This window comes from Gymnodraco acuticeps, unplaced genomic scaffold (assembly GCF_902827175.1).
Source record: "Gymnodraco acuticeps unplaced genomic scaffold, fGymAcu1.1, whole genome shotgun sequence".
In the NCBI taxonomy this organism is placed as follows: domain Eukaryota; kingdom Metazoa; phylum Chordata; class Actinopteri; order Perciformes; family Bathydraconidae; genus Gymnodraco; species Gymnodraco acuticeps.
The window spans coordinates 299,332-326,517 of NW_022992223.1; the positions used below are offsets into that span (position 1 = coordinate 299,332).

At 40.6% G+C, this 27,186-nt stretch overlaps 1 protein-coding gene across 1 annotated transcript; it reads left to right on the forward strand.

Annotated features, from left to right (window-relative positions):
- On the forward strand, nucleotides 1-27,186 carry map7d2b (MAP7 domain containing 2b). Its single transcript, XM_034206082.1, is given in 17 exon segments — nucleotides 1-327; nucleotides 1,282-1,362; nucleotides 3,809-3,969; nucleotides 8,337-8,484; nucleotides 10,463-10,552; nucleotides 13,854-13,943; nucleotides 14,481-14,596; nucleotides 15,677-15,750; nucleotides 16,207-16,291; nucleotides 16,293-16,416; nucleotides 18,269-18,407; nucleotides 20,175-20,355; nucleotides 22,694-22,798; nucleotides 22,890-22,953; nucleotides 23,347-23,491; nucleotides 23,871-24,151; nucleotides 24,672-27,186. Coding segments are annotated over 16 exon segments (1,917 nt in total). The 5' UTR covers nucleotides 1-290; the 3' UTR covers nucleotides 24,148-24,151; nucleotides 24,672-27,186.

Consider the following 27,186-nt stretch of genomic DNA (forward strand, 5'->3'; position numbering starts at 1 on the left):
TTTCTTTTCCGCCATTGATCCAGCCATTATGTTGGCCACAGTATTGACACTTAAACGTGTTTAAACGACCTTAACCGTAGCTACATTATGACAAGTGCCATTTAAGCTAGCTCGGAGGCATACGGTTCTCCCCCTCCCCTCTCCGTCTCTCTTACCCGCTCCCCATCATATTTTCCTCCGTATTCTTTTCCCTGAGTCATTGTGTTTCTCCGGCGGTCTCCTGTGAGTGTTTCTCCGGCTCTCTGTCTCCTATCAGGTCCCTCTGATGAAAACACTCGACGACATTTGACATGACTGAAGTGGCTTCTAGCTGCCCTGAGATGACAGGTGAGGGATAACATTCTGTAATTGGTATTTTATATTTATTTAATTTACATAGACTGTCAAGGGATGGGTGCAAAATGTACTTGTACACGCATTCACACCCTAGCCGTTCTTGATAGGGCTGGATTCATGTAGATGTGAAGGCTATGCAGCAATGTTCACCACAGTTTGAGGCTCCTTAAAGAATAACGTCATCACTAAAATTAGATTTGTTGTGCTATGCATGCCTCAAGATATGTATTTATTATTTTATATAGATCATTATATTTGCATCCTAGATGTTTAAATATTAGCATTAATCAGTCATTGGTACTGCAGTGAAACATTGTATGTGCAGTATTTTACATGCCAACATATATACCCAATAGCTACATTTGATACAGTATAAAGTATCATTTCTGACTAATATCAGAATAAGTGATGTTGATCCACGTTTTACAATATACAGTTTATTTTTAATTATACTTTCTGATTCAAACAACTGACTGACTGCTAAATGTTCTTTCGGATGTTCGGATCAGCCATGTTCCTTCAATAATGCAGCAGCTTATTTCCAGCCTCATATCGTCTTCAAAAACATGTGATGCAGCTGATTTATTTTGCATGTGATGTAATTTTGAGTGAAGATCAAACAATACAAATTTAGCTTTAGATGTGAACGTAGTTGCATATCTATAAATAACAGCTTGTGTGTTGGGAGGTCGTCCCTTGGGTGTTTGTGTACGTTTGCACAGACGCTTTTATGACAGCTTTAGGAATAAAAACATAACAGGGAGAAGGCTGAGGGTGACACACAGGGGTCCTGCATGGTCAGCAGACATGAGATGTATTACATTTAGAGGCTATTGACAGATGCAGGAGTCACGTTCACTGCCCCAGCTTTACATTTTTAGCAGCATTCAGCTCTCGGGCAGCGTAGCATGAATCATGTGTGACTGTTTTCTCTTAAAAACACAGCGCTGGCCCCTCCTTCTGCACCGCTGACCACCAGCAGGAATGCATCTCCTGCTCGGTCCCCATCCAGTCACAGCCCTACAGGTAAACTTATCATCAAACCTCTAATCACATTAAATCGTTTTGTGGGGGAAAGTTCTGAAGCAATTGGAAACAGGACTCAGAGAGGCACGAGGAGAGCTGGAGCTTTGATGGCAAACACTGATGGTTTATTACGAGTTACGGCCGGAGAATTGACAAAACAGGTGGTGTGTCACGAGTTGACACAGCGCTTGCCAAACCAATTCTGAAGAACTCTTTCTGTAGCTCGAGGTTTTAACTAGTTCGGAGTGTAATAATCAACATTCTTCATCAGTGAGACTAAACAATTATGGACCCTGAATCTAACTAGAGCTCTCGTCCATAGGAAAGAATGTGCACCAGGGAACCTACGTCCGTGAACAGTAAACTACCTCATGGCGGCTTGTGCTGTCATAGACTGGCAACAACAATGCACCCAAGCTGCTCCTCCTTAAGAGAGATAGCAACAATACCCAAGATCGTAGACCTATGCCATGAGAAAGGAGACAGTGAGAGGAGAACATGATGAACTGTGTCAAAGGTTGAATACCTAAGCAAATTATTCCCTAACACGTTTGATATACGTCTTCATAACCCAGGACAGGACACATCTTAAAATAGTACAGAATCAAGATGAAAAAAAAACACAGTAGACACAAGTAGAAATGCTGCAAGTGCTCTGGATCCACCTCTAATTATCTTATTTAATAGTCATAATCTTATGATGTGGGTTTTATCACACTAATATAATTACTTTAATGAATAGTGTTAATGTACTTAATTATGTTTAAAATGAGCAATGAACTTGAACCTATACCAGTTGTCTGACAGAACAATGATACACTATGAAACACCTGGTATAAGATTAAAGATACTTGCACTTTACATTACATTACATTTAGCTGACACTTTTGTCCAAAGCGACTTACAATAAGTGCATTCGACCAAGAAGATACAAACTTGAAGAAAACAGAATCATATAAGTACATCAGGTTTCATAGAGCCAAAACATTTCAAGTGCTACTCAACTGGCTTTAGATAAGCCAGTCCTTTGTTAGTATATAAGTGCTTAGTTAGTATATAAGTGCTTTGTTAGTAATTCTATTGCTCGAAGTGGAGTCGAAAGAGATGAGTTTTCAGTTTGCACCGGAAGGTATGTAAGCTATCTGCTGTCCTGATTTCAATGGGGAACTCATTCCACCATCTTGGAGCCAGGATAGCAAACCCACGTGTTTTTGCTGATGGGAACTTGGGTCCCCCTCGCAGTGCGGGTGCAGCGAGTCGCTTGGCTGATGCAGAGCGTAGTGCACGTGCTGGGGTGTACGGTTTAACCATGTCCTGGATGTAGCAAGGGCCAGATCCATTTACTTGATTATTTACACTAATATTATACTTTTTTTTACTCAACTTCATTAGTCAGACAGCTTAAGTTACTTTTCAGATTACAATTTTTTACCACCTTCCGTCCAGTGAACATCATGTCTTTCCAGATGTGTTGAATATTTGTCATAACGTGCGACCATCCAAAGTATAGCTCAGTGGAAATATTACATTTCAAGTCCTACAGGTAAATATGTGCTTAAGAAAAACTAAATTAGTATCAGCACTGAATTGCACTCATGGTCAGCATGGTCCCTAGGCATGTCTTAAAAAGTCGAAAATATTTGTACTCAAGACCATTCATATTCATTTAATGTTGAAGCTGCAACAGTGCCCGTAGCTAACTGTGTCAACTGGTGTGTGCTAATTTAATTGAATATTTGCTCAAGAATATGCAGCAGTAAATCACAATACTGACATAATAAAAGCCTTAAGGCGTGCCCTGATTTAGCACATAATCATTTTCTTTCATGACTTGTGATTTATATTCTTCAGAATGCAAAATATGCATATGTATCAGTGTCAAATATATTTCTGACTGTTTACATCCCCACACTGTTTAACCCAGGGAACAAGAGAAATAATAGGTGAAATCCAGAATCTCTTTTACAAGGGAGTCTTTGCCAAGACTGCAGCAATACACAAAGAACATGAAATCCACCTCACCTTAAGTTGCCCTTACATTATTTCTACTTCAATTTTTTCGTTCTTTTATAAAAGCAATACTTCTACACTTAAACTTTCCTGCCTTATTACAATGTCTAAAGACCTATAATCTTTCATTTGCAGCAACTTTTCCGATTTCAATAATCCTAAAAAGTATGTTCCGAAACCTTTCTTCATAACTTAATACCTTCAATCTTTGTCAACATCTACCTTTAATATCTTTTATATTTTACTTTGTGGTGCACCATCTTATTTATTGGTTGAGTGGCCATGTTGTGGAGCAACATGTACAATATTTCCCTCTGAAATTGAGATTAAAAACCAGTAGAACATCCCCCCAAACAACCTAATATTCACCAGTGCCTACAACATAATGCTGATGTGAGTAAATGTTCTACCCCCCCTCTGGTTCCTGTGTGTTCAGAGGGGTCCGAGGGGCTGCCGGATAAGAGCCGGCGTGCTCAGCAGCAGCTGGAGCGCAGCACCGAGGAGCGAGGGAGGAAGATGGAGGTGCAGAAGAGGAAGGAGCAGCAGCGCCGGGCCGCAGCCGGGGAGAAGAGAAGGCAGCAGCAAGAGGCAGAGAAGGTCAGAGGTCACCGCACACTAATGACGCGTGATGCCCTAAATGAACATAGCTTAAAATACTGTCATTAAAATAATGGTTCATGAATTAATAAACTCGAAACAATAAACGTGATCAGAAAGCAGAAGCATTTTAAAACGCAGTGTGTATGAAGTAAACAAGACACAAAACTAGGATCTGATAGGTTGTTAAATTTGGTACTTTTCCATTTTCAGTGACTAACATCAAAGCAGTCACAATACATTGAGACCAAGCACCAAAATCCAATATAACTTACATGTTTACTTGCTAAATTAGTAATTCAAATGAACTCAATCTGACTAAATCCAACTAATAATTAATATTTGTTTTATCTTATACTTCTAAAATGTGTTTTATATCATGTCTTAAACACCTTTTGTTCATTTTAAACCCAAAAGTTATGAATTTATTGTAAAAATAAAAATGATACTCCTCCAATAACTTTATGATATCTCATACATGATATAAAAAGACACAAATGCAGCTAAAGCCACCTCTACTATGCTATGCTTTACTTCTCATCTTACTCTCATCACATGATCAAAAAAGCGAGTTTTCCCCCAATCATCGCTCTCTCTTTCTCCTGCTTTCTTTTTCTCTCTCTGAGCTCTGACGTTAAATTAATCGTGTCGATCCATAACCCAGTCAGTGTGTTTCCAGCTGTTGTTGGGCTGAACAGGACTTTAAGGGAATAGCAAGTAATTAATGCAGCCGTTCTAATGGCTTTCTGTCAGCTGACCAATTGTGTGCATTCAACTGAAACATGAAAAGTTAGGCTGGTTTTCTGCTCAGACTTAAAGCCACAGAGCACAGACACTGGATCAACACCGTTTACATCCACAACCAATACAGGCAAGATGTACTATCTGTAGTTATGTGCATAAAACGGATGAAAAATGTTTTCATCTTTAGGTCATGTATTGAACAAAATAGAATATATCTTTACTGTCCACAAGGTTGACAATTGTTCTGCTGCTCATAAAGACAGGAAACAGCAACACAAAAAGCTGTAAAACAAGAACAGAAAGACTTATATTACACTTCAAAACAGTTCATGTTAATGTCTGTGGCTTAAATCTTCTACTTCTTGGATAAAAGTTCTAAAATATGTTGTCTTAATTGTGTTAAATATGTGTTAATTGTCAGAGGATTTCTATAACAGCTCCCTGGCTGAATGGAGGATGGAAGCTATATCTTATTATACCTCTAGCTTCTGAATTCCTTCTGTAAAAAACACAGGTGAAAGACTTTTGGCAAGCTATTTTAATTGCTATTCACATAATGCTAGAAAGTGTATCCTTACATCTACACGTAACTTGACCACAAAGCGTATAGGGGTGAGAAAAACGTGAGAAAATTGCAATAAGAGATGATTTTTCAGTTCATGTTTAGGGATTTTTTTCTAATAGAATAATGAAGAAGCCTGAAACATGTATCATCTCCCCAACATGAGTCATCATGAGGGGGCATCACTTGGCTGAGAACCATTGACATGTTGTTATTATAATCCTTTTCAGGGTTAAACATATATCCTCTGCTGTGTTTTCTGTTATAAGCCTTTAGAATATGAATTATGAATGGCTTTTGAAACGCAGCACATCAAGGGTTAACAAGCCCCCCCGCTGAGTGACAGGCTGATCCACAGAGAGTTCACCATTCACCGCTCAGAGAGAGGCGGGGTCGCAGCCTCTATTGATTTAAAAAAGCTCTGTTTGCATGCTTAACAGCCCCCTCCCCCTTCCCTCATATGCATAAATTAATGACATAATGATTGGTCAGCCTCATGGGGAAAATGACATCACCGGCCGTGTATCATGTGCCGGTTACTGGAAGAGATATGCGATGCTCGCTGTGCTGTGACAAGCACATATTTCACACCGGAAAGGGAAATAAATCTCACTATCAGGCTGGTTCAATGAGGAAAACATAGATTTCAGAAAATGGCACGGGGGAAAAATATCAGAAGATTTGTACCCGTATGTGCCATCTTTTGAAGAGCACTCTAAAACAAAGAAACACACACAAGATGTTAGTTTACTCTAAAATGACAGAAAGCAGTAGATACTCACCTTTGAGAAGCTGGAGCTAACAAATGCTGGACATTTCTTTATGTTAAATTACTAAAACAATTTCTGTTATCAAAATAGTTGCTAATCAATCTTTTCTTAGATGAATTTACTAATCATTCGAGCTCTAGATTGTAGTTTTGTGATAATTATCGCACAAAATAGATTGATTTACAGAAGCTTTTTCAAATTGAAAACCTTTTTTATAATTTTTTTGTATTATATTGGAGTTAAGAAATGTCAACTTCTGCCTCAGTGAAGGATCATGTTTCAAACAGTCAGCTCCTTTAAGTTGTTCATATTCAGGTTTTCGGCAATGTAGATGGTATTTGCTGCTAGGGTTATTTGATTGATTGATAGCTTTTTGGCTTGATCTTAACGCGTGAAGGTCCGAAAGCTCTCCGTTTGTACCTGTAATTCATGTGCTAGTGTGTCAGGCTTTCAATCTCTGCACGTAGGGTTATAAAACAGTCTGATAGGTCGCCTCTGTGACCACATAAGGATTTCACTTTGCCACATTTTAATAAATGAATATTAACTTGATGCTGCAGTGCCCTTTATAAATAAGATAGCTAACAAGTAAATACTTCAAAGTCTGCATTGAAATGTATAATTTTCTGCAGAGAAATTGTAAATGCTTTAGTCTGCTTTGTTCTTTCAACTATATCTAAGGTATATCTCTTTTCCACTCCCACCCCCCTTCATCTCTCATCTGCTGTCTCTTTTTTAATTCCCCCTTCTCGCCTCTGCCCCCCCCCCCCCGTCCCCCCGTCCCCGTCATCGTCCTCCTGCAGTTTGTGCGTGACTCTGCATGCACCTTCAGCAAACCTTTGTGCTGCTGAGGTGGGGCATTTCCATCCTTATATATACAGATGGCATGTTTCAGCTTTAAACTCTGCAGTTCCAGTTCTTTATATAAAACTGCTGTCTGCTTTCTGACATTATTCTTTTTGGGCTTTTTGTTCATTGTGCATACAAAGAACATTATCCACAAACTCCCGTCCTCAATAACAAATCGTTTTCATTATAAAGCGACACTTAGCCAAGATAATTGTATAAAATATAAATTAGCAAGTATCTACAGACAAGAGGATATTTAAAGAAAGCAAATTCCACAAAACCCATTAAATATATAGGAATATTTAAATGAGAATCTGCTTTGTGACGCTGCCACATTTATAGAAATACAAAATTGTAAATAGAAAAAGCAGGAAGCGAAAGAGAGAAAAATAAAATATAGTAGTCAAAGAGCCGTTTATTAAACAATGAAACTCTGAATTATATTATATTCTACATTCAAGCCACACCCTACTCATTTCCTCTTTAATATTAATCTGCCAAGAGGAAAAGAACAGATTAGTGCAGTGTACACAAAAGAATATGTAAAACTCTACAGGGAATATTTCTCTCTTAGATGGAAAATAACAATTCGTTTGCACAATATGTTGTTTTGAATATAATGTGTTGTTGTTTTGCTTTGATTTGTATGTGTTTGATCAATTACCTGTACATTTAAAACAAGTATACTGTGTATAGAGACAAGCAGGTGAAGGTAGAAAGAGTGATGGAGATAACAAAACAGCATTCCCATTGTGTGTGTGTGTGTGTGTGTGTGTGTGTGTGTGTGTGTGTGTGTGTGTGTGTGTGTGTGTGTGTGTGTGTGTGTGTGTGTGTGTGTGTGTGTGGTGTGTGTGTGTGTGTGTGTGTGTGTGTGTGTGTGTGTGTGTGTGTGTGTGTGTGTGTGTGTGTGTGTGTGGTGTGTGTGTGTGTGTGTGTGTGTGTGTGTGTGTGTGTGTGTGTGTGTGTGTGTGTGTGTGTGGGCGGGCATGGTCCCCTGTGTGTGTGTGTATTAATGCATGTACGTGGGGGGTGGTGACGGGTTGCAATTTTCTCTCCTCCTGTCTGACTAAACTGCTCTTTGAAATAGAGGGAGGGGGATCGAGAGAGAGAAAGAGAGAGAGAGAGAAAGGGAGAGGGTGGGGTGAAACATTGTGAGGTAGGGAGGGAGTCAGTGTTACCTAGAGGGGGAGGCAGAGAGAGAGAGAGAGAGGGAGCCGAGCTGCTGTATTATGTATCACTGAGTGTGAGGCGAGCCAGCGATCGAGCGCCAGTGACCGCCAGAGAAACGCTCGAGTGTGCAGAGGACGGAGGGGCGAGGTTCGCTGCTCTACACGGTTACCATGGCGCAGCTGTCTCCGTGCGCATCACCCGGCAACCGTCGCCGCAGTGATGGCTCAGTGAGAGAATGTCTGTTCTTCCCCATTTCTGAACGCAACGAGCAGGAGAGGCTGGAGGCCCTGGTGCGCCGGAGAGCGGGAGGCTCAGAGAGACGAGGAGGAGGAGGAGGAGGAGGGGGAGGAGGAGGGGGAGACCAACTGGATAACAGGCCTAAACGCTGGACGTGGGGAGGACCCCCTGATGGAGTGGATGGTGAGTACGATGGAGGGGTGAGGAGGGGGCTTTTGTTGACGAGTGATGATGTCAGTGTGGTTTTGGTTGGTTTGCGATGTAGAACAGGAGAGAGCGGGCGGATACTGATGGGGGCCGGGGGGGAGAGATGTTTAAGGGGGGGGGGGGATGAAAGGGTGGGGACGACAAAGCGGAGGCTATGGGTGAGGTGATGGAGGTGGAGGAAGGAGAAGGCCAGTGCATGGAAAAGGGTGTGGAGGCTGCAGTGCAGGAGCTGCTCCTCGCTTTGTCTCCAAACACCATCAGGGTTAGAGAGGCGGTGTGTGTGTTTACCTTCAGACATACTGACGCTGGGGTTTTGTGCTACAGGTGTGTGTTTGTATGTGTGTGTGTGTTGTTTAATTTCCAAGCTGGGAGGCAGCTCCGATTCCCAGAAGAGTTACACCTCTAACCTTGAATTCACCAAGGCCGCTGACATAAACACAGACAAAGTGCGACACAAGGCCAGCGTCCGTGTCTCCGTTTATCTTCCGTATCACATCGTCCTTTTTGAGACGTCTCACTGAGGAGCCAGAGGGCCCCCAGCTAGGCCTTACATCCTGCGGTGCATTCATAACGCCATCTATTATTGAGCCATCAGTCGTCCTGGCACTGACCTGGGATGAGGGTCCTGGTTTGGACGGGGCCCAGCTGACAGGCAGTGAGGCTGCTCTGGGATCAGTCGGTCTGCAGAACGCTCACTGCAGCAGAAACAGCAGCATCTCATCTTACAGCGCCACTCCATTTAAAGGACAGGGACTCACTAAAGTGTGTGTCTGTGTGTGTGTGCTGCATCCTTTCTCCTAGCTGGTCCACTTACAAATCTGATAAAAGCTGCATTTGCTTGTTTCATGTCGACGGCGGCTCTCTGAACATGGGATACCTTTCAACTGACCTATTCGTGTTCACATGCTTTATGTTCTGGAAAATTGAAAGAAGAAATATGGAGCCAATTGATCGGCCAATAATAAGCTATAAATCAAGCGGCTATAATAGGCTCCTTCAGCATGTTGCTAATGCACACAGGAAACATGCTGAGCAGCCGAACACTGTTCAAACCACAGAAAGGATTTTAAAATCTAGTGGAGATCCCAGAGTTCTGCAAGGACGAAAATCTGTCAGAATGAACTTCAGAGCTCGAACACTGAACATATGTTTGTCAGGAAGTGTGAAATAATATGCAGAATACATGAATGTTTTTAGGGACTTCAGTTGGGTGGTGTTATTTAAATTGATGATCCTCCGGGTTCCCAAGTTGGGATTTATCAAGATGTTTTTAAATATGTTAAAGCCTAGATAACTCACTTTTGTATTGCTGTTACTGTTCATGTTATAATGAAAGGCAGTGGTGTGTTTTATTTGCTGTCAGAGAAACAATAAGAGAGCGATAAAGCTAAGCCAGTATCAGTGTAGCGATTGTGCGGAAAATAGGTATTGAAACGGTTTATAATATTCAGAATCAATATTTCTTGACAACACTAAATCCCAAAGGATGAATCCTAATGATTTTGGTGATCCTTTTATTTATCATGGTTTAGAGAGAATGTCTCCACAGCTGTTTGGACACAATGTGGTGCAGACATTCATGGTTTGTGCAGACATTTGAACAAACTATCTCGGTGTGTCCTGTTGACTCTCAGCTTTGTTGTTGTCTTTTAACTACTACTAATCTTTTTAACAGTTTTTATATAACTTAATTGACCAAAACGATCTCACAGGCTAATTTTGAATGTAGCATTTGTTTTGTTTTACTCACTGCTTTATTGCCTGGTTGCATTTTGAATCTTTTTGACTTGATCATTTCGGCATTAAGAGGTATGTCAACCCCCTGCCTTAAGTCTTGTGTGGATCAAGTTGTTTGTTCACTGTTTATATCAGTGTGTTTGTCTAGCTTGTGGACAAGAGTGTGTGTATGTGTGTAATGCTTTGCTTTCTCCGCTGTGCTTCACCTGATGCCCAGGTAACCCTAAGACCCCGCCCTGCAATGCCATTGGCTCCACTCAGCCCAATGAGCTTCCTGCTGCATCCAACGCCAACCAATCCCGTAACGGTACAGATCACATGACTCTGTGTGTGCTACGCTCATACCGCCCCCCCCCCCCCGCACCGCTACCACCGAGACCCTGCTGTCCCTCCTGCAGCTGTTCCTCTGTCTGCATGTGTGTGTGGACGTGTGTGTACCGCCGCATCGGCTGTTTACCGTCTGCAGTGTGTTTATGGCGTGTGTGTACTGTGTCTGCGGTGTTGCTTGTAAAATCTTCTTATTTCTCAATTAAGACGCAGAGTCCCTACCATTAAGGGTGTCCACTATAGGACCTTATTTTGGAAAGAAAATGTATGGAAGTCAACAGCATGAGATAAATCTTTTATCGATCCTGTTTGAATTAGGGCATGAACTACTGTACATATATGATGTTTGCCAATTTGAAAGATAATTTCGTCACAGTTTGTTGTTGTTTGACGTAGTCCAATTAATTTTGGTGTGAAACTGCTCAGTAAACATCCTCTGAGGTCTTGCACAATCTATGTCACCAACAATCGCTAGCTAGCTAACTTATTATATTCCATGCACAAATGGGATGTTACATTACCTGATTTGTTTGGGCGAGTCTTTCTAATTAACGTATTAGTCAACAACTGCTCCTTTCTTGACTTGCAAATGTGTCTTTTAAATTGACAAACATCACATGTGCTATATAAATAAAACTTGATTTGATTTGATTCATGGAGAGATTCAAACAAGGTCAACCCATTTTTCTCTGTCACTGTTGACTGCAGTGCATATATTTTCCAAAATAGTATTATTATTAAATAATTTCCCAATTTGGGATGAATAAAGTATCCATCTATTAAGGTCCCATGGTTCTTTACCAGAAGTGGAGGAACGTTGCCTCACATAATATATATATACAATATTTGCACAAAGATGTAGCAAAATATGTTTTGGGTAACTTTAGTTTGCACTGGTATCTCCTTCAAAATCTCAACTAGAGATTGTTTCTATTTGCAGAAGTACTTGGGTTGTAACTGGTTGCAGAACAATCTCTTAAATCACACAAAAATGAATCTTTTGCTGAATAAATACACTTTCATTTATTTCAAACAGACAGTGTATAGTTAGATAGGAATTTGAGACAATATTAAATATATTTACTAAACACTGAAGCTGAATGTGACTGAGTGTGTAACAGAGAGAGAAACATAATCGTGTCAGTTTATCGGTTCGTTCAGTATATCCACTCCACCTCTGTTGCTAATGAGTGTCTGGTTTGGAGACCCCCTACACACAAACAAGCACACAGACCCCCACCCTTATCACAACAAAGGGCTGCTCCACTTCCTGTCTTCCTGGCCCAGGGCTGTGTTTAGTGATGCATATATATCATTCTTAGCAGGGAACCCAGACTATAAAACACACATACTCACTCACACACACACACACACACACACACACACACACACACATCATTCCAGACATTTACCCTGCAGCAATCTGGGAAACTTATTAGACCCCACCTACCACCCACACACGGGCAAAGATCATATTCACACACACACACACACACACACACACACACACACACACACACACACACACACACACACACACACACACACACACACACACACACACACACACACACACACCCTCTGTTACAGAAACAGCCCCTGCAGAAATATATGTTTTCTCGTTTGATTTGTTGCCCTTTTGCTGAACCGCTGCAATTTTGCCGCAAACCTGCAGGGTATTTTAGAAAAATCTGCACTTTCAATCTATTTCAAACCAAACACTGTGCAAAATAAGTGGACATAGACTCAGTGTCTGTAAATTGAAGGGAATGCAAAAATGGATTAAATCTAGAGTATTTGTAATGTAACAGCATGCAACTCCTTTGTCTGATTGTCTGATTGTATAGAAGTCTATGAGAAAATGACCCTACCTCTTACTTGATTTATTACCTAAATTAACATGTTTCTAATGATTGTGTAGTCTTAATCTCAAGACTCAAGTCCTCTTCAATACAGCATGATGTTCATTTAGTAAACTATGCTACTATTCATAGTAAAACAGACAATAAAATAGCTTGTATTTAAGGGCGTGGCTCCCTTGTATCAAGATGGTGACATCATTGTTCAAGTTGGCTTGACATAAGAACGTATACTTCTTATATTTTGGAGCCCAAAGTCAACAGCTCTAACTCTCGATTGTTATCTTGTTTTTTCTATTTGTGTATCTATAAATTAAAACGCTCCTGCATGAAATGATTGATTTTCTCATTAGAATCTCCACCAGAAAGCACATTAAACGAATACAGTACTTCAACTATTTCTGTTAATAGTAACAACCCAAGTTAATCTGAATAATATCACATCACAAAAAAGAGTATTTGGGAAATTGTAATACTATGAACCTTAAAAAATCACGTTATAATCAGGGCTGCACATAACTGGTGCGCTGGTGCGCATGCGCACCCGCCGCGAAAAAAGGAGCACCTGATCGTTTGAAAAAAGGCGTATTTGCGCACCAACATTGAGAGAGAGATATTTGCGAGTTGCATATTAACTGGTAAGATAGCAGGGTTTCCCACACATAGACTTTACCTGGGCGGGCCACCCAGGTATATTAACGGCCGCCAAAGTATAATTCGTAAGCCGTTTAGGTTTGATTTTTTTAATCCGTCCGCGAGCAAGACGGCATCTGTCGATCCCTCACTCTACCCCCTCGCTATCGTGTGAAGGGTCTGCTTTATGCACTCCGCACAGTAACCCTGCTGCGAGGCTCCGGTGAACAGTCCATGAGCGTGCTCACTAGCGCAACTCCCCCCCCGTTTATAAAGTCAAGTACCCCTCAAAAGGTCCGGTTTATTTCATTTTAAGGATGCGCACCAAGCACCATCTCCAGGTGCTCATTTGAGAACCAGGGCAAAAAGGTTGTGTGCACCCCTGGTTATAATCCTACTCTTGTGATTCACTGTGATGTGGTTACCTTGTGCATGTTGATGTTGTCGTGGTGCCTTCACAAGCTTTGGGAATATTTAATTGGACTGCAATGGCGCCTCTGTATCATCAGCCTCCATTTCATGATGAAGCAGGTTGCTCTGGTTTCTGCTGCTTCATTTCACATCACCATGGTTAATTTATTCTCCTGCCTGCATGGTTTATCGATCAGCGGGATTATTTTCTGTGTGAGGCAGCAGTTTTGTGTTTGTCGTGTGATGGGTGTTTGTTTTTCGGGACCTTTTATTGAACGTGACATCTACATCCTCCTTCGATACAGCCCCAGCAGGCAGTGCTCTGAATCTCTGTCATGTGTGTCTGTGAGGAATTGGTGTGTTTTTTTTTTTAATCAGTCGGTGACTTCCTGTCTCCACCAGGGATGGATCAGATCATCAACAAACAGCTCTCCAACTCTTCAGCTGCCCTCCATTCACCAGAGAGAGGTACGAACGAGCATTAAAAAAACATGCAATAAAATGTTATCCTAGTGATTATCTGATAGAATTGATCAAAAGGAGAATTACCACACACACACACATAGTTGCAGTGGCGAGCCGTGACTTTTATACCTAGGCCCTCTGGGCCGTCTTCACAGTAACTCGCAGAGACGGCATTTAACCCTTCACATTCCAACAGAAACTGAACAGGCAGATACGAAGGATTTATTTCTTTGGAAATATTATTTTAAATACAATTCAATAAAGTTATTTTGGTAAAACTAATGAAACATTTAACAACAAAAAAATATAAAAAATAATATTTAAATTTTATTTTTATTTTTTTAATGTTTTCAAATATTATTTTTTAGAATATCTTAGGCCCTCACAGAGCCCTGACGGCTCGCCACTGCATAGTTGTATTTGAATATTTTGCTCAAGTGTGTCATCTTCACTCAATTGGAGTTTCTGATTTTCTGTATTTATCGTCATGCATTTGTGCGTTTTTGTGTTTTGCATGTGTGTTGGTTCGTGACGCGTTAGTGTCTTTTGTGTCTCATCGACTAGCTTCCCCAAACAACCACAGACCGCACAGAAGTTCCTCCAACCGCAGGAGCATCGCTGGACTGCCTGAAGAGACCAAAGCCAAAACACCCACGGTCAGCCATCACACACACTCACACTCACACACGCACACGCACACACACACACACACACATACCATGTATACATCACTTCAGGGGACATTACATTGACTTACATGCATTTCCTGGAGACTTATCCTAACCTTAACCATAACCAACACATCCCTAACCCTTACCCTTACCCTTACCCTAAACCTAACCAAGTCTTCACCCTAAAATGAATGATTCCCCTCATGGGGACCTCCATTTTGTCCCCATAAGGGAGGCGAGTCCCCACACGTGACTGTGTAGACAGATTTAGGTCCCCACAAGTATAGTAATGCTAGGCCACACACACACACACACACGCACAAATAGAACTAGACACACACAGCATCATTAACAGTGAGCTGTTCAAGACTCAAAGGCCACATTAGCAAGTCTTATGACATTTTGTTTTGTTGTGGTCATGCTTGCATCTTGCAGGTAAATGCACACACACACACACACGCTTAATCTGTAGATTCAGGTTCCTACTATGTGTACATTAATGTCAATATCTGTAGAATTACTATAAAGACATGTATGTGAGGGTGACTTGTTGGAAGGGTTGGAAGGGTTGCTATTGTTTCTTCACAATAAGACTACATTTCCCACAAACCTTGCTGGTTTATTTTGGAAAGAAGATATAACTGATGTGGTAAAATGTTTTCTTGTATATATCTAGATAGATTCTGTAACTGTCTACCGTTATCGAATACAATCAATTGTTCAGCTTCCCTCATCAAGTTTTGTGTCGCATAAGCAATGCAGCAGAATTCTGTCCTGATTTGACCGAGTGGCTCTTAACGTGAAATGCAAAGTAAAGAGCTGAATCTCTGAATCAAGCCTCAGAAGTGCACGAAAGTCAGAATAATTGACATGCTATTGTTGCAGTTCAGTATTTTACACACAGATTGTTCAAGTGTCCAAAACAGGTGAACAGTTGATTTATAAAAACAACAACAGAAAACATTGTGACCATTGTTGCATTATAAGATAACTTTTTACAGATTTTGTAATTGTTTTAATTTGAGGGACTGTTTATAATGTAATTGTACTTTTTGTGACTTGCAGGGGGATAACTCAAACATTCCCAACCGCAGTTCTTCTTTCAGGGCCAACAGCAAGGGCCCCGCTACACCGAAACGGTAAGACACACACACACACACACACACACACACACACACACACACACACACACACACACACCATGTATATATACATCACTTCAGGGGACATTACATTGACTTACATGCATTTCCTGGAGACGTATCCTAACCTTAACCATAACCAACACACGCCTAACCCTAACCCTTACCCTTAACCTTACCCTTACCCTAACCCTAGACCTAACCAAGTCTTCACCCTAACCCCACAAGTATAGTAATGCTAGGACACACACACACACACACACACACACACACACACACACACACACACACACACACACACACACACACACACACACACACACACACACACACACACACACACACACACACACACACACACACACACACACACACACACACACACACACACACACACACACACACACAGAGATCACAGTCCAGGTGACCTAACGTGGTTGTGCTGGTTCTCAGGGTGAGGTCCAACAGGAGTCGTGCCCAGTCTCCCTGCTCCCCTGGCCAGTACCCCCCCTCCCCGCTCCGGCAGAGGGCCACCACCCCCCGGCACCGATGACAGGGGTCACATTGAGGGGAAGGGTCACACCACCCTGGAGAGGAAATCGAACAAATCTGAAACTTCTGAGAAAAGGATCCCTAAATCCACCAGCAAAGAACTGAACGCAGGTAACTCAATGTTTGGAAATGAGTTCACCCACCTCGAGGAAATTCAGCTGCATTTACACAGACACCTTTTTATAGGGAATGAATAAATATCTCAAGACAGCATTAAGTCAATGTGCTGCTCACATAATAAAACCTTGACATTTTAATTAAGGTTTGCCCCGTTATCACCCAGCTCTCCAGGGAAAGAGGCAGCAACATTTAAGAAATTGGATTTCATAAAGTTAAATAATTGTTTCAAGGGACTACATTACCAATATATGAACTCAAAAAGAGGTCAATTAGAAAAGAAAAAAGGGCTCAAATAATAAAAAATGATAAACTAAAGAAGACTCCTCCATTAAACTTAAACCTGATCTCACCTGACCTCAAAACATAACAATAAAAAAACAACATCATGAACCCTAGAGTATACAAATAGTTTTCATAAATTAATAAAGTTACAACGTTTCAATAATTCCATTAAAAATTAAACCGTTTTGAATTGATAAATGTGCTCCTATAACAAAAGGAGAATTTGTGGACAGAATGAGACACAGAAGAGTTGATTATAAATTGAATATGTTTGTCTTTGTTTGTTCTCTAGGTAAAAATTACTACTTAATAAATATTCGCTCTGGTTTAAACGTCTGTCCACTGATCAATCCCAAAACAAAGGCTCTGTGTTTTGTGGGGAGCTTTTTATTTTTTTAACCAGATAAAAGCATTGAGATAGAATCTCATTTGCAATACTGACCTGGCCAAGAAGGCAGCAACGTTACACATAACACAAACATATAAAATACAGAGAACATAACTAAAAAAACAAAAGACAAAAAAGCAGTCACTACATTGTGCACATTAGGACAGTAAGAAAGGTGCACTACTTATTACTGCAAGAGCAGCTAGTGGTAAGGACTTCAGACAACTTCAACTTAAAACATGCTATTGAGACAAGTGCGGTCAATTTGAGGCGTGATTGAAGGTCATTCCAAGACCAAGGACCATAATAAAAAAGACTCCTTTTCCCAGCCTCAGTCCGCACAGCAGGAACCTGGAACCTTATCCAGGCACTGGATCTGAGGTTGTAAGAGTCACAAACTGGAGCAAATCTGGCACATATGGACATAGCGTTGGAGTGGAAGCTTACCTAAAATGGCTTTATACATTAATAAAAACCAATGCTGCATCTTACGCATAGTAAGTGAGGACCATCCAGTTAGGCTATACAGTTTGCAATGATGAGTCCTATAGGGGGCATTTGATATATAACGCAGTGCAGCATGGTAGAGTGGGGTCAAGTTTGGCCAACACAGTGGGACAGGCAAATCTATAAATGGTATCACCGTAGTCCAGCTGGGACAGGAATAAGCCAGAGACCAACCTTTTACGGGATGAAGTTGAAAAACAACATTTAAGTCTGTAAAGGAAGCCAAGAGTGAATTTCAATTTCTTAGTTAGAACTTCAATATGGTGTTTGAAGTTGAGATTACTGTCCAACCAAAAGCCAAGATATTTGTAGGTATCGACAAACTCAACAGAGATGCCATCAAGGGTGTCAATGGAGAGGCAAGAGGACGCTGACTTGGGAGCAAAAAGCATTGCTTTGGTTTTCTTACTGTTCAAAAGCAGTTTAGAATCAAGAAGCGCATGCTGCAGCGTGATAAAATCAGATTTTAAATTGGAAACGGCCATATCCAGAGAAGGAGCATATGAGTATACAGATAGCTAGATAAATACACCACTGTATCCCTGCACAACCTGCCTGTATTTAACACGTTAGGTCTGATTTGCATCTTTTCCTGACTCCTGAAGGATTTGTCCAGCCCTGTTTTTTTATGTTAAGTCATGCTGCACCATCTTTGCCTCCACACAGAGTCTCCGAGCACGCCCACGGGGCGGAGCGTTGGAGGGACGACAGACGCTGAGGAGGCGTCCCGGCTTCTGGCAGAGAGACGCCGTCTGGCCCGGATACAGAAGGAGCAGGAGGAGAAGCAGCGGCAGGAGGATGAGAGGTGGGGGTGCATTACAGCTGACACACTTGGTTTCACAAATACATTAATCAATATATGTCTTTTTTTCAATAACAAAGTCATTCCTTTTAAAATGTTTCTTTCATTGTGATTAGAAACGTAATATCTTTGAGTTTTGGGGTATAAATCATCTTTTGATATAGCGAATGTGAAACTCTATAGATCGATCGAGAAAATAATTGTTAGATAATCAGTAATTAGCCTAATATGTATGTTTGCATGTGTATTTAGGTATGAATGTGCACTTTGCATGTAACGCACTCTAACCAACTCTTTATTATTTTTAAAACAGATACATTTTTACATATTTATGTTGTATGTTAATATAATAAATAAATCAAAACGATTAACATATTACAAATTCCTTTTATGATTCTTGAATTTTGTGTAATTTACACAATAAAATCATTTGTAGTCTCGCTATCAGTTATAGACGGGGGCCAACATAGTCTCCCATTATTTACTATTTTGCGATCAATTATTTCCGAAATAAAATCCCGGCTCACGTAAAAAAAAATAGACCCCACGACGTCAAATGATGTGTGTTAATATGGAGGACGGAACATGACTTAAGTATAAATAAATAATTGTATGAAGAAATACAGGAATAAATAAATAAATACGTAAATAAATAAATAAATACAGGAATAAATAAATACAGGAATAAATAAATGACGAAATAAATACAGAAATAAATAAATGTTGAAATGAATACACAAATAAATAAATAAAAGAATAAATGCATAAATAAATATGGAAATAAATACATCAATGTATAAATAAATAAATAAAAGTCGAAAATAAAACAGAACACACGTTATTATATATCTTTCATTTATTTCTACATTTACGCGACATACATTTATTTATTTATGTATTTATGTGTCCGTATGCTAATGAGGTGGGCAGTCCTAACCTCAGTCTGAAGCAGGATTGGTTACAGGAGTGTGTGATCATTTCTGGCAGAGGGCTCTACTACTAACGCCTGGATAACCGCGCTGATTCGAATGCAGGAGCTTTACTGTTTAGCCCTTATCTTTATACATCCATGGTTTATCCACAGTTGTAAGGTTTATTTATGGATATTGATTTAAGAGCCATTGGAGATCATTTACGATCATTAGCGGACCATTTAGAGAACGGAGAACCAAAAGACTATGTCCAGTTTCGTGTGGAACGATGTATAGAGGACTTGGCTCAGCTCGACATGATGTGACTTGCCACAAATCTATTGCTTCTGCCTGGCTCCAACAATTGGCGAATCCTGCTTCAGACTGAGGTTAGGACCGCCCACCTCATTAGCATACGGACACATAAATACATAAATAAATAAATGTATGTCGCGTAAATGTAGAAATAAATGAAAGATATATAATAACGTGTGTTCTGTTTTATTTTCGACTTTTATTTATTTATTTGTACATTGATGTATTTATTTCCATATTTATTTATGCATTTATTTATGCATTTATTCTTTTATTTATTTATTTGTGTATTCATTTCAACATTTATTTATTTCTGTATTTATTTCGTCATTTATTTATTCCTGTATTTATTTATTCCTGTATTTATTTATTTATTTACGTATTTATTTATTTATTCCTGTATTTCTTCATACATTTATTTATTTATACTTAAGTCATGTTCCGTCCTCCATATGTTAAAGCATAGCTACGTCGGGAAACTACGCTGACACAGAATGAAAAGGTATGTAGTCATTTGAATTGCTTTGTTCCTGTGTTCCTGCAGGCTGAGGGCGGAGGAGGAGCAGAGGAGGCAGCAGGAGGAGAGAGAGAGGCAGGAGCGAGCTGCAGTGCAGGCGGAGGAGGACAGAGTGAAGCGTGAGGAGGAGAAGAGGAACAGGGAGGACGAGGAGAGACGGCAGAAGGAGCAGAGATGGAAGGACATGCAGGATCAGCTGGACAAAGAGGTCAGGGCACAATTTATTTGTTTGTGTAAATGTTATGTTCTTTTAAAAGCACCATTACTCCGTTGTGGTTTGTTGAGTGTATATTGTACTCGTACACATAATTGAGTTTGAAACCATTTACACTGATACACCCCTGTACTGTACATTGAAAACATACATAAGAGATTCCAGATTATTTTTTTGTAATTCAAAAATAATGCAACATAATACAGCAATGACATACAAATAAAGAACACATTGTAATTGACCTTAGTTAGAAAAAAAACTATTAAAACTATATTCATAATAAATGAATTTGTTCATTTTCATTTCGTTTTTTAACTGTTGTGTTTTATTTTTATATACTTTTAATTGACATGTTATTTATATATATATATATATATATATAGACTCTTGGTAATTATTATTCCTTGTGATGAATAGAGATACAAAATTAAGGACATATCCATTGTTCATTTTTACCATAATCAACAACAGGCTTTGTAGTCCTCTTCCCATGACAAAGACCACTCTTTGGAGCACAAATAAAACCTGAGAGGAATATCTCATTGAAATTCCTCTCAATAAAGACTGAAAACAAGATCATTGAGCCACTTGGTAAACCATGATAGGTCTTCATTTGGATTTTCACCTTTCTTACACTGAACAAAAATATAAATGCAACACTTTTGTTTTTGCTCCCATTTTTCATGAGATGAACTCAAAGATCTAAAACATTTTCTATATACAGAAAATAACCATTTCTCTCAAATATTGTTCACAAATCTGAAAAAATCTGTGATAGTGAGCACTTCTCCTTTGCCGAGATAATCCATCCCACCTCACAGGTGTGGCATATCAAGATGCTGATTAGACAGCATGATTATTGCACAGGTGTGCCTTAGGCTGGCCACAATAAAAGGCCACTCTGAAACGTGCAGTTTTGCTTTATTGGGGGGGTCTGGGGGGGTCCGAAAACCAGTCAGTATCTGGTGTGACCACCATTTGCCTCACGCAGTGCAACACATCTCCTTCGCATAGAGTTGATCAGGTTGTTGATTGTGGCCTGTGGAATGTTGGTCCACTCCTCTTCAATGGCTGTGCCAAGTTGCTAGATATTGGCAGGAACTGGAACACGCTGTCGTATACGCCGATGTCCGGTGAGTATGCTGGCCATGCAAGAACTGGGATGTTTTCAGCCTCCAGGAATTGTGTACAGATCCTTGCAACATGGGGCCGTGCATTATCATGCTGCAACATGAGGTGATGGTCGTGGATGAATGGCACAACAATGGGCCTCAGGATCTCGTCACGGTATCTCTGTGCATTCACAATGCCATCAATAAAATGCACCTGTGTTCGTCGTCCATAAGATACGCCTGCCCATACCATAACCCCACCACCACCATGGGCCACTCGATTCACAACATTGACATCAGAAAACCGCTCACCCACACGATGCCACACACTGTCTGCCATCTGCCCTGAACAGTGAAAACCGGGATTCATCCGTGAAGAGAACACCTCTCCAACGTGCCAGACGCCATCGAATGTGAGCATTTGCCCACTCAAGTCAGGTCGAGGCCCCGATGAGGACGACGAGCATGCAGATGAGCTTCCCTGAGACGGTTTCTGACAGTTTGTGCAGAAATTCTTTGGTTATGCAAACCGATTGTTGCAGCAGCTGTCCGAGTGGCTGGTCTCAGACGATCTTGGAGGTGAACATGCTGGATGTGGAGGTCCTGGGCTGGTGTGGTTACACGTGGTCTGCGGTTGTGAGGCCGGTTGGATGTACTGCCAAATTCTCTGAAACGCCTTTGGAGGCGGCTTATGGTAGAGAAATGAACATTCAATTCACGGGCAACAGCTCTGGTGGACATTCCTGCTGTCAGCATGCCAATTGCACGCTCCCTCAAAACTTGCGACATCTGTGGCATTGTGCTGTGCGATAAAACTGAACACTTCAGAGTGGCCTTTTATTGTGGCCAGCCTAAGGCACACCTGTGCAATAATCATGCTGTCTAATCAGCATCTTGATATGCCACACCTGTGAGGTGGGATGGATTATCTCGGCAAAGGAGAAGTGCTCACTATCACAGATTGTTTCAGATTTGTGAACAATATTTGAGAGAAATGGTTATTTTGTGTACATAGAAAATGTTTTAGATCTTTGAGTTCATCTCATGAAAAATGGGAGCAAAAACAAAAGTGTTGCGTTTATATTTTTGTTCAGTGTAATTAAAGCCTTTTATTTAACGTGGAAATACTTTGAATGAATGTGGTATGTGCAACTGTAACTCAGCTTTACTCTTAATTGTGAAGTACAGACAGAAAATGTGAATTATGGGATGTGTTTCAGAGGGAGGAGGCCTGCCTGCGAGCACAGAAGGAGGCAGAGAGGAAGAGGCAGGAGAGAGAGCTGCTGCACCTGCAGGAGGAGCAGGAGAGACTGCAGAGGAAGAAGGTAGCACACATCTACATATACGATCAGTTGCATTGCAAGTCAAAAGTCAAAAAAAACTTTAAATAATACAAAATAAAATGTTCCATCACAGAGAATTGAGGAGATCATGAAGAGGACGAGGAAGAGTGAAGTGGAGCCTCTGTCTGGTGCTGCAGGTGAAAGAAACACGCATAACTTTGTCCTTTAATAATGTTACAAAACTTTAGCTGTTCCTCCAGATTAATTAGTTTCTGTATAATTAGATAAGGTGAGTCGCTGCAGTGTGACTCAGCAGTGTTATACAGGCAGGATAGCAGCGCCACCTGCTGGTTAAAACACCAACACAACACCAAGTATACCGCAGCATTTACTGACCTCTCTGAACTCAAAGTGTCTTTTCTTTGCTGTGATATCAGCACACTTTATTGTTACTGCACATAATGTTAAAGTGTACATAATGGATTCCACCGAATTAGTCATTATCAACCATCTGGTTTTCTGTCAGTATTGTGTTTTTATTGATGCTGAGCATTTTGAAAGCAACTGACCATTATATTGTGTGATGGCAGTGACTGACCTGAGGCCCGAGGCTGGGGTCCCCTCAGAGGAGGACGCCCCAACTCCAGCTGAGGCCCCTCTCATCATGCTGGGACCCCTGGAGAACAAGAGCTTTGTGGACGAGCTGTCTGATGGAGTCCAGTCCATGGACGTCAGGTGAGACGCCTTTGTCTCTGTCAGTCTTCCACCTGTCTGTGTGTCTCTCAGGTGTTTTCTCAAAACTTCTTGCTCAATTACGTTTTTCACAATTTCAGCAACCGTTCTAGCATCTTAAAACAGCGCTTTGAGTCGCTATATATTCACCAGGTCTGTCTCACCCATTCTTGCATCTCATTGTCGACCCATAAACTCATCCAAACAGACAAAAGTTTCTGTTGGACGTTTGAGGTGAAGGTAGAAAAATGTCACAAGATGCATTAACACGGCAACTGCTAACTGATCTCATGTTGTCAACGAAACCTCAAAATGTCTACTGACTTTTAAAAGCTCAAATAATTATAGACTATCCTGTCTCTGTCACCATCGTGTCTTGAAGTTCTCCATCTGTCTCCATCAGTCCGGTGTCTAGGGACGAGCAGCCGAGTGTTCATGAGTTCTCCCCGCTCACAGAGGGGGGGGACCTGATGATGGACCTGGAGGCTCACGGCCGAGCCCAGCGGCAGGGAGCGGAGACAGCCCCCTACCCTAAACTGCAGGTGGGCAGCGGGGTGGGGGACCTGAACAAGAACCTGCTGATCCAGGCGTACAGCGCCTCCTCCGAGTCCTCGCAGCTCATCCACAGCCTCGGCCCCAGCAAGCTGGACATCCAGTAGCCAGGTACAGACCCCCCTTCAAAATCAGATACACAACCTCAACACTCTTTTTACATTCAGGTTAGTATCACCCCTGTAACACCTGTTGTATTATGCTAAAATCACAAAAACACTGCAAGGCACTCTCTTTTTTTCAACAATTCAAATGTAACAGGACTATCCCATTACAGCACAGACATTTCAAATGTTATTTTTGTGTCATGTACCACTATTCAAAATACACAAACAAACTGCCATGTAGGTTATTTAATTTTTTTAACATAACAATCTGTCTTGATGAGAGGGCCTTTCACGAAGGTAACATTATTGGAATTGTAGAAATCAGAAATGTTTAAAATAATTTTTTTTATATTGTTACAAATTATACTAATAATAAGTAGAATAGAATGTTCATTATTCTCTCTTTTTATTTTTGTTTTACTCATTAAACTTTATCTACCTTGCCACACTTTTATTGATCCAATTTCTTACATGCACCTTTATTGATAATTCTCACTTCTCTTTCTTAATATGTCCCGCCTCAGGACCTTCTCAGGAGCTGGCATGTTAGACAGAAACACGAGGAACAGACCAAAAGAGCTTCGCTTCTGTCTGCAACATCACCAACAATCAACATTTCCACAAAGAACAAATGCTGAACAACTAATTTCACATCTGTATTACCAAACAACGCATAACAGTGGAGCTTCTGGCAAAACATTTGAGGCAGTGCAAATGGGCAATTCTGACTCTTAAAAACACAACAGAGTTTGACGAAATCATGCAAATAAAGTGAAATATATCAAGAAATGAATACGATTATGTAACAGAGAAGGAAGTGGGATCAGCATTCTTGCATGTCAAATAAAAAAGGTTGAGTTTAGGAAAGTAAAAAGACTGTTAACTAAGGAAACTCGCTACACACTCTGTTATAAAACCTACTGTAAAGGCATGAGTCTGGGAATGTGTTAGTTCAAAGTCAGCTCTAATTTGCAGACCTCAATTAACCTTTAGTTTACAGATTACATCTCCTGAAATTCCCAGACATCTTGCCATCATTTCATCTGTTGAAGCCAGTATTGCCCAGCTGCACTGCCACAAAATAACACTCGAGTATCACCTGCTTTAATATCTCATCCTTGCTTTTGTAAAACTGTAAATAGACCCAGCTGGGTGGACGAGCGGCTCTATAGCAGCAGTTTATCTGGAGGGGAAGCTGTAAAAAACCCTGTGAATTCTGTGTAGCATCTTCAGTGAGGACTAGCTAGTTGAGCTGTTAATGGTTGTAGCCGTGTTGAACAGTGTGTGGGAATTTCTGTCCGATGGTTTCTGTGTGTGTTTATCTCACCTCTGCTCACAGCGACTTCTATAAAATCCTAGTCTGCTGTAGATTTCCTGTCGCCCCGACACAGCATAAAAAACATTATAACCCCCGCTGTTGACCCTTAATCACACTTAGCCTGTCGCTTTGGTTTCTCTGCTGCTCGTGGACGTTTTGCGGACAATCCACAGCAAAAACATGAAGAAGCGAAAAAAAAAATTAAAAAGTCCTGTATTTTTATCTTCAGGTCGGGAAAACGTTGACACAGTGTGTTGTGTATTTGTCTGGCACTGACTGTAATCACGCTAGCTGCAGTTAATAGTGTGCACTTACAATAGTTGTGTGTTCCACTGCTCTGAAGACGCTTGTATCTACACCTCAGCTCACCTCCCCCCCCCCGAAACTTAAATATACCTCACCAATTCAGAAGTCTGGTGTCTCATCACCTCTGAGGCCTTACACCTCTGTGAAGTAAAACCAACCCGCCCTCTGCGCTCTGCCTTCAGGCTGTGTTTCATTCAGCATGTGCATTTTTGCCATTTTTTACTTAAACATCTTGAAAGAAGAGAAACAAGAACGACACATTTCCCTTGAGGTTGTGTATGAGTTTCAGCTGCATCTTATAACGCAGATCTGCAGGGCAAAGCATGCAACTTTCCAGGGGCCACAGAATCTCAAGGGCCACATAAGGTTTCATGTGTACATGATCAGGTCCACAGTCATGATTGATGTAGAAGGACTGAGGTAATAATTTCAAACTCCCCTCTGTAGAACTTTAAAAAATGGCCAACACAACTCTGTGCAATTGTTTGTGTATTTAAGGAAATATTTCTTTTTCTGTACATTTGTTCTCGTCGCATTATTTCCAGATGCCAGGTATGTCATTCTGGTGAAGAACACGAAATTCCCTAAAGGCACCAATCAAATTGTACAATTTTTGCATATTAAGGAAAAATAACGTTCAATTTGATCTATTCAAATATTTTGTTTTTCTTCCTCCATTATGGACTGACTTCATTTTTATATTTTGTTGAACAATACTTCAACATGCCACCAACCAAACTCTGTTCAATTATTGAAGTATTTAGGCAAAATCACATTCTTTTTCTAATTTTGTAAACTTTTCATGCCATTATATAAATCTACGTCACTTCCAGACATATTAGAGAACATCACTTTTTTTATTTACATTTATAACGTGACCCATTTATGCATATGTTTTGATAGATCTGTTACATTGAAGGGAAAGAGTAAGCTGATGTTTAGCTGAGTCTCTTTTTTGCCTCTAAGTTAATTCAACCATGGCTAAAAATAATGATTACTGTCACAGGAACTTTTTGTTGGGTAGCAAAAGTAAAATAGAGAAAACTTTTGATCCAGGTGCAAAGAATGTTGTTAAAGATACCTTTTGTTGCAGAAAAACGTCTTTACTGCTCATATAAGGTGCCACATTGAGGGGACAAATTGTAAAGCTGTCACTGCTGCAACCTTCAGCACTTTGTTTTATGTTTTCACTCTTCTGCTGGCTTCCCTCTCTCCACTTTAACTCTCTATTCCTCCAGATTCTGCTGAAGCTCATTGTAAGAGGGTCTCCGGGGTCCCTGTGTATATGAAGTAAAGGACATAATGTTTATCCTAATATTACTTAACTCTGTGACACTGCAGCTTGGTGGAATATATCATTGTAGATGTGGTGCATGGAAAACTGCTGAAATGAACAATAAACTTCATCAAGCCTA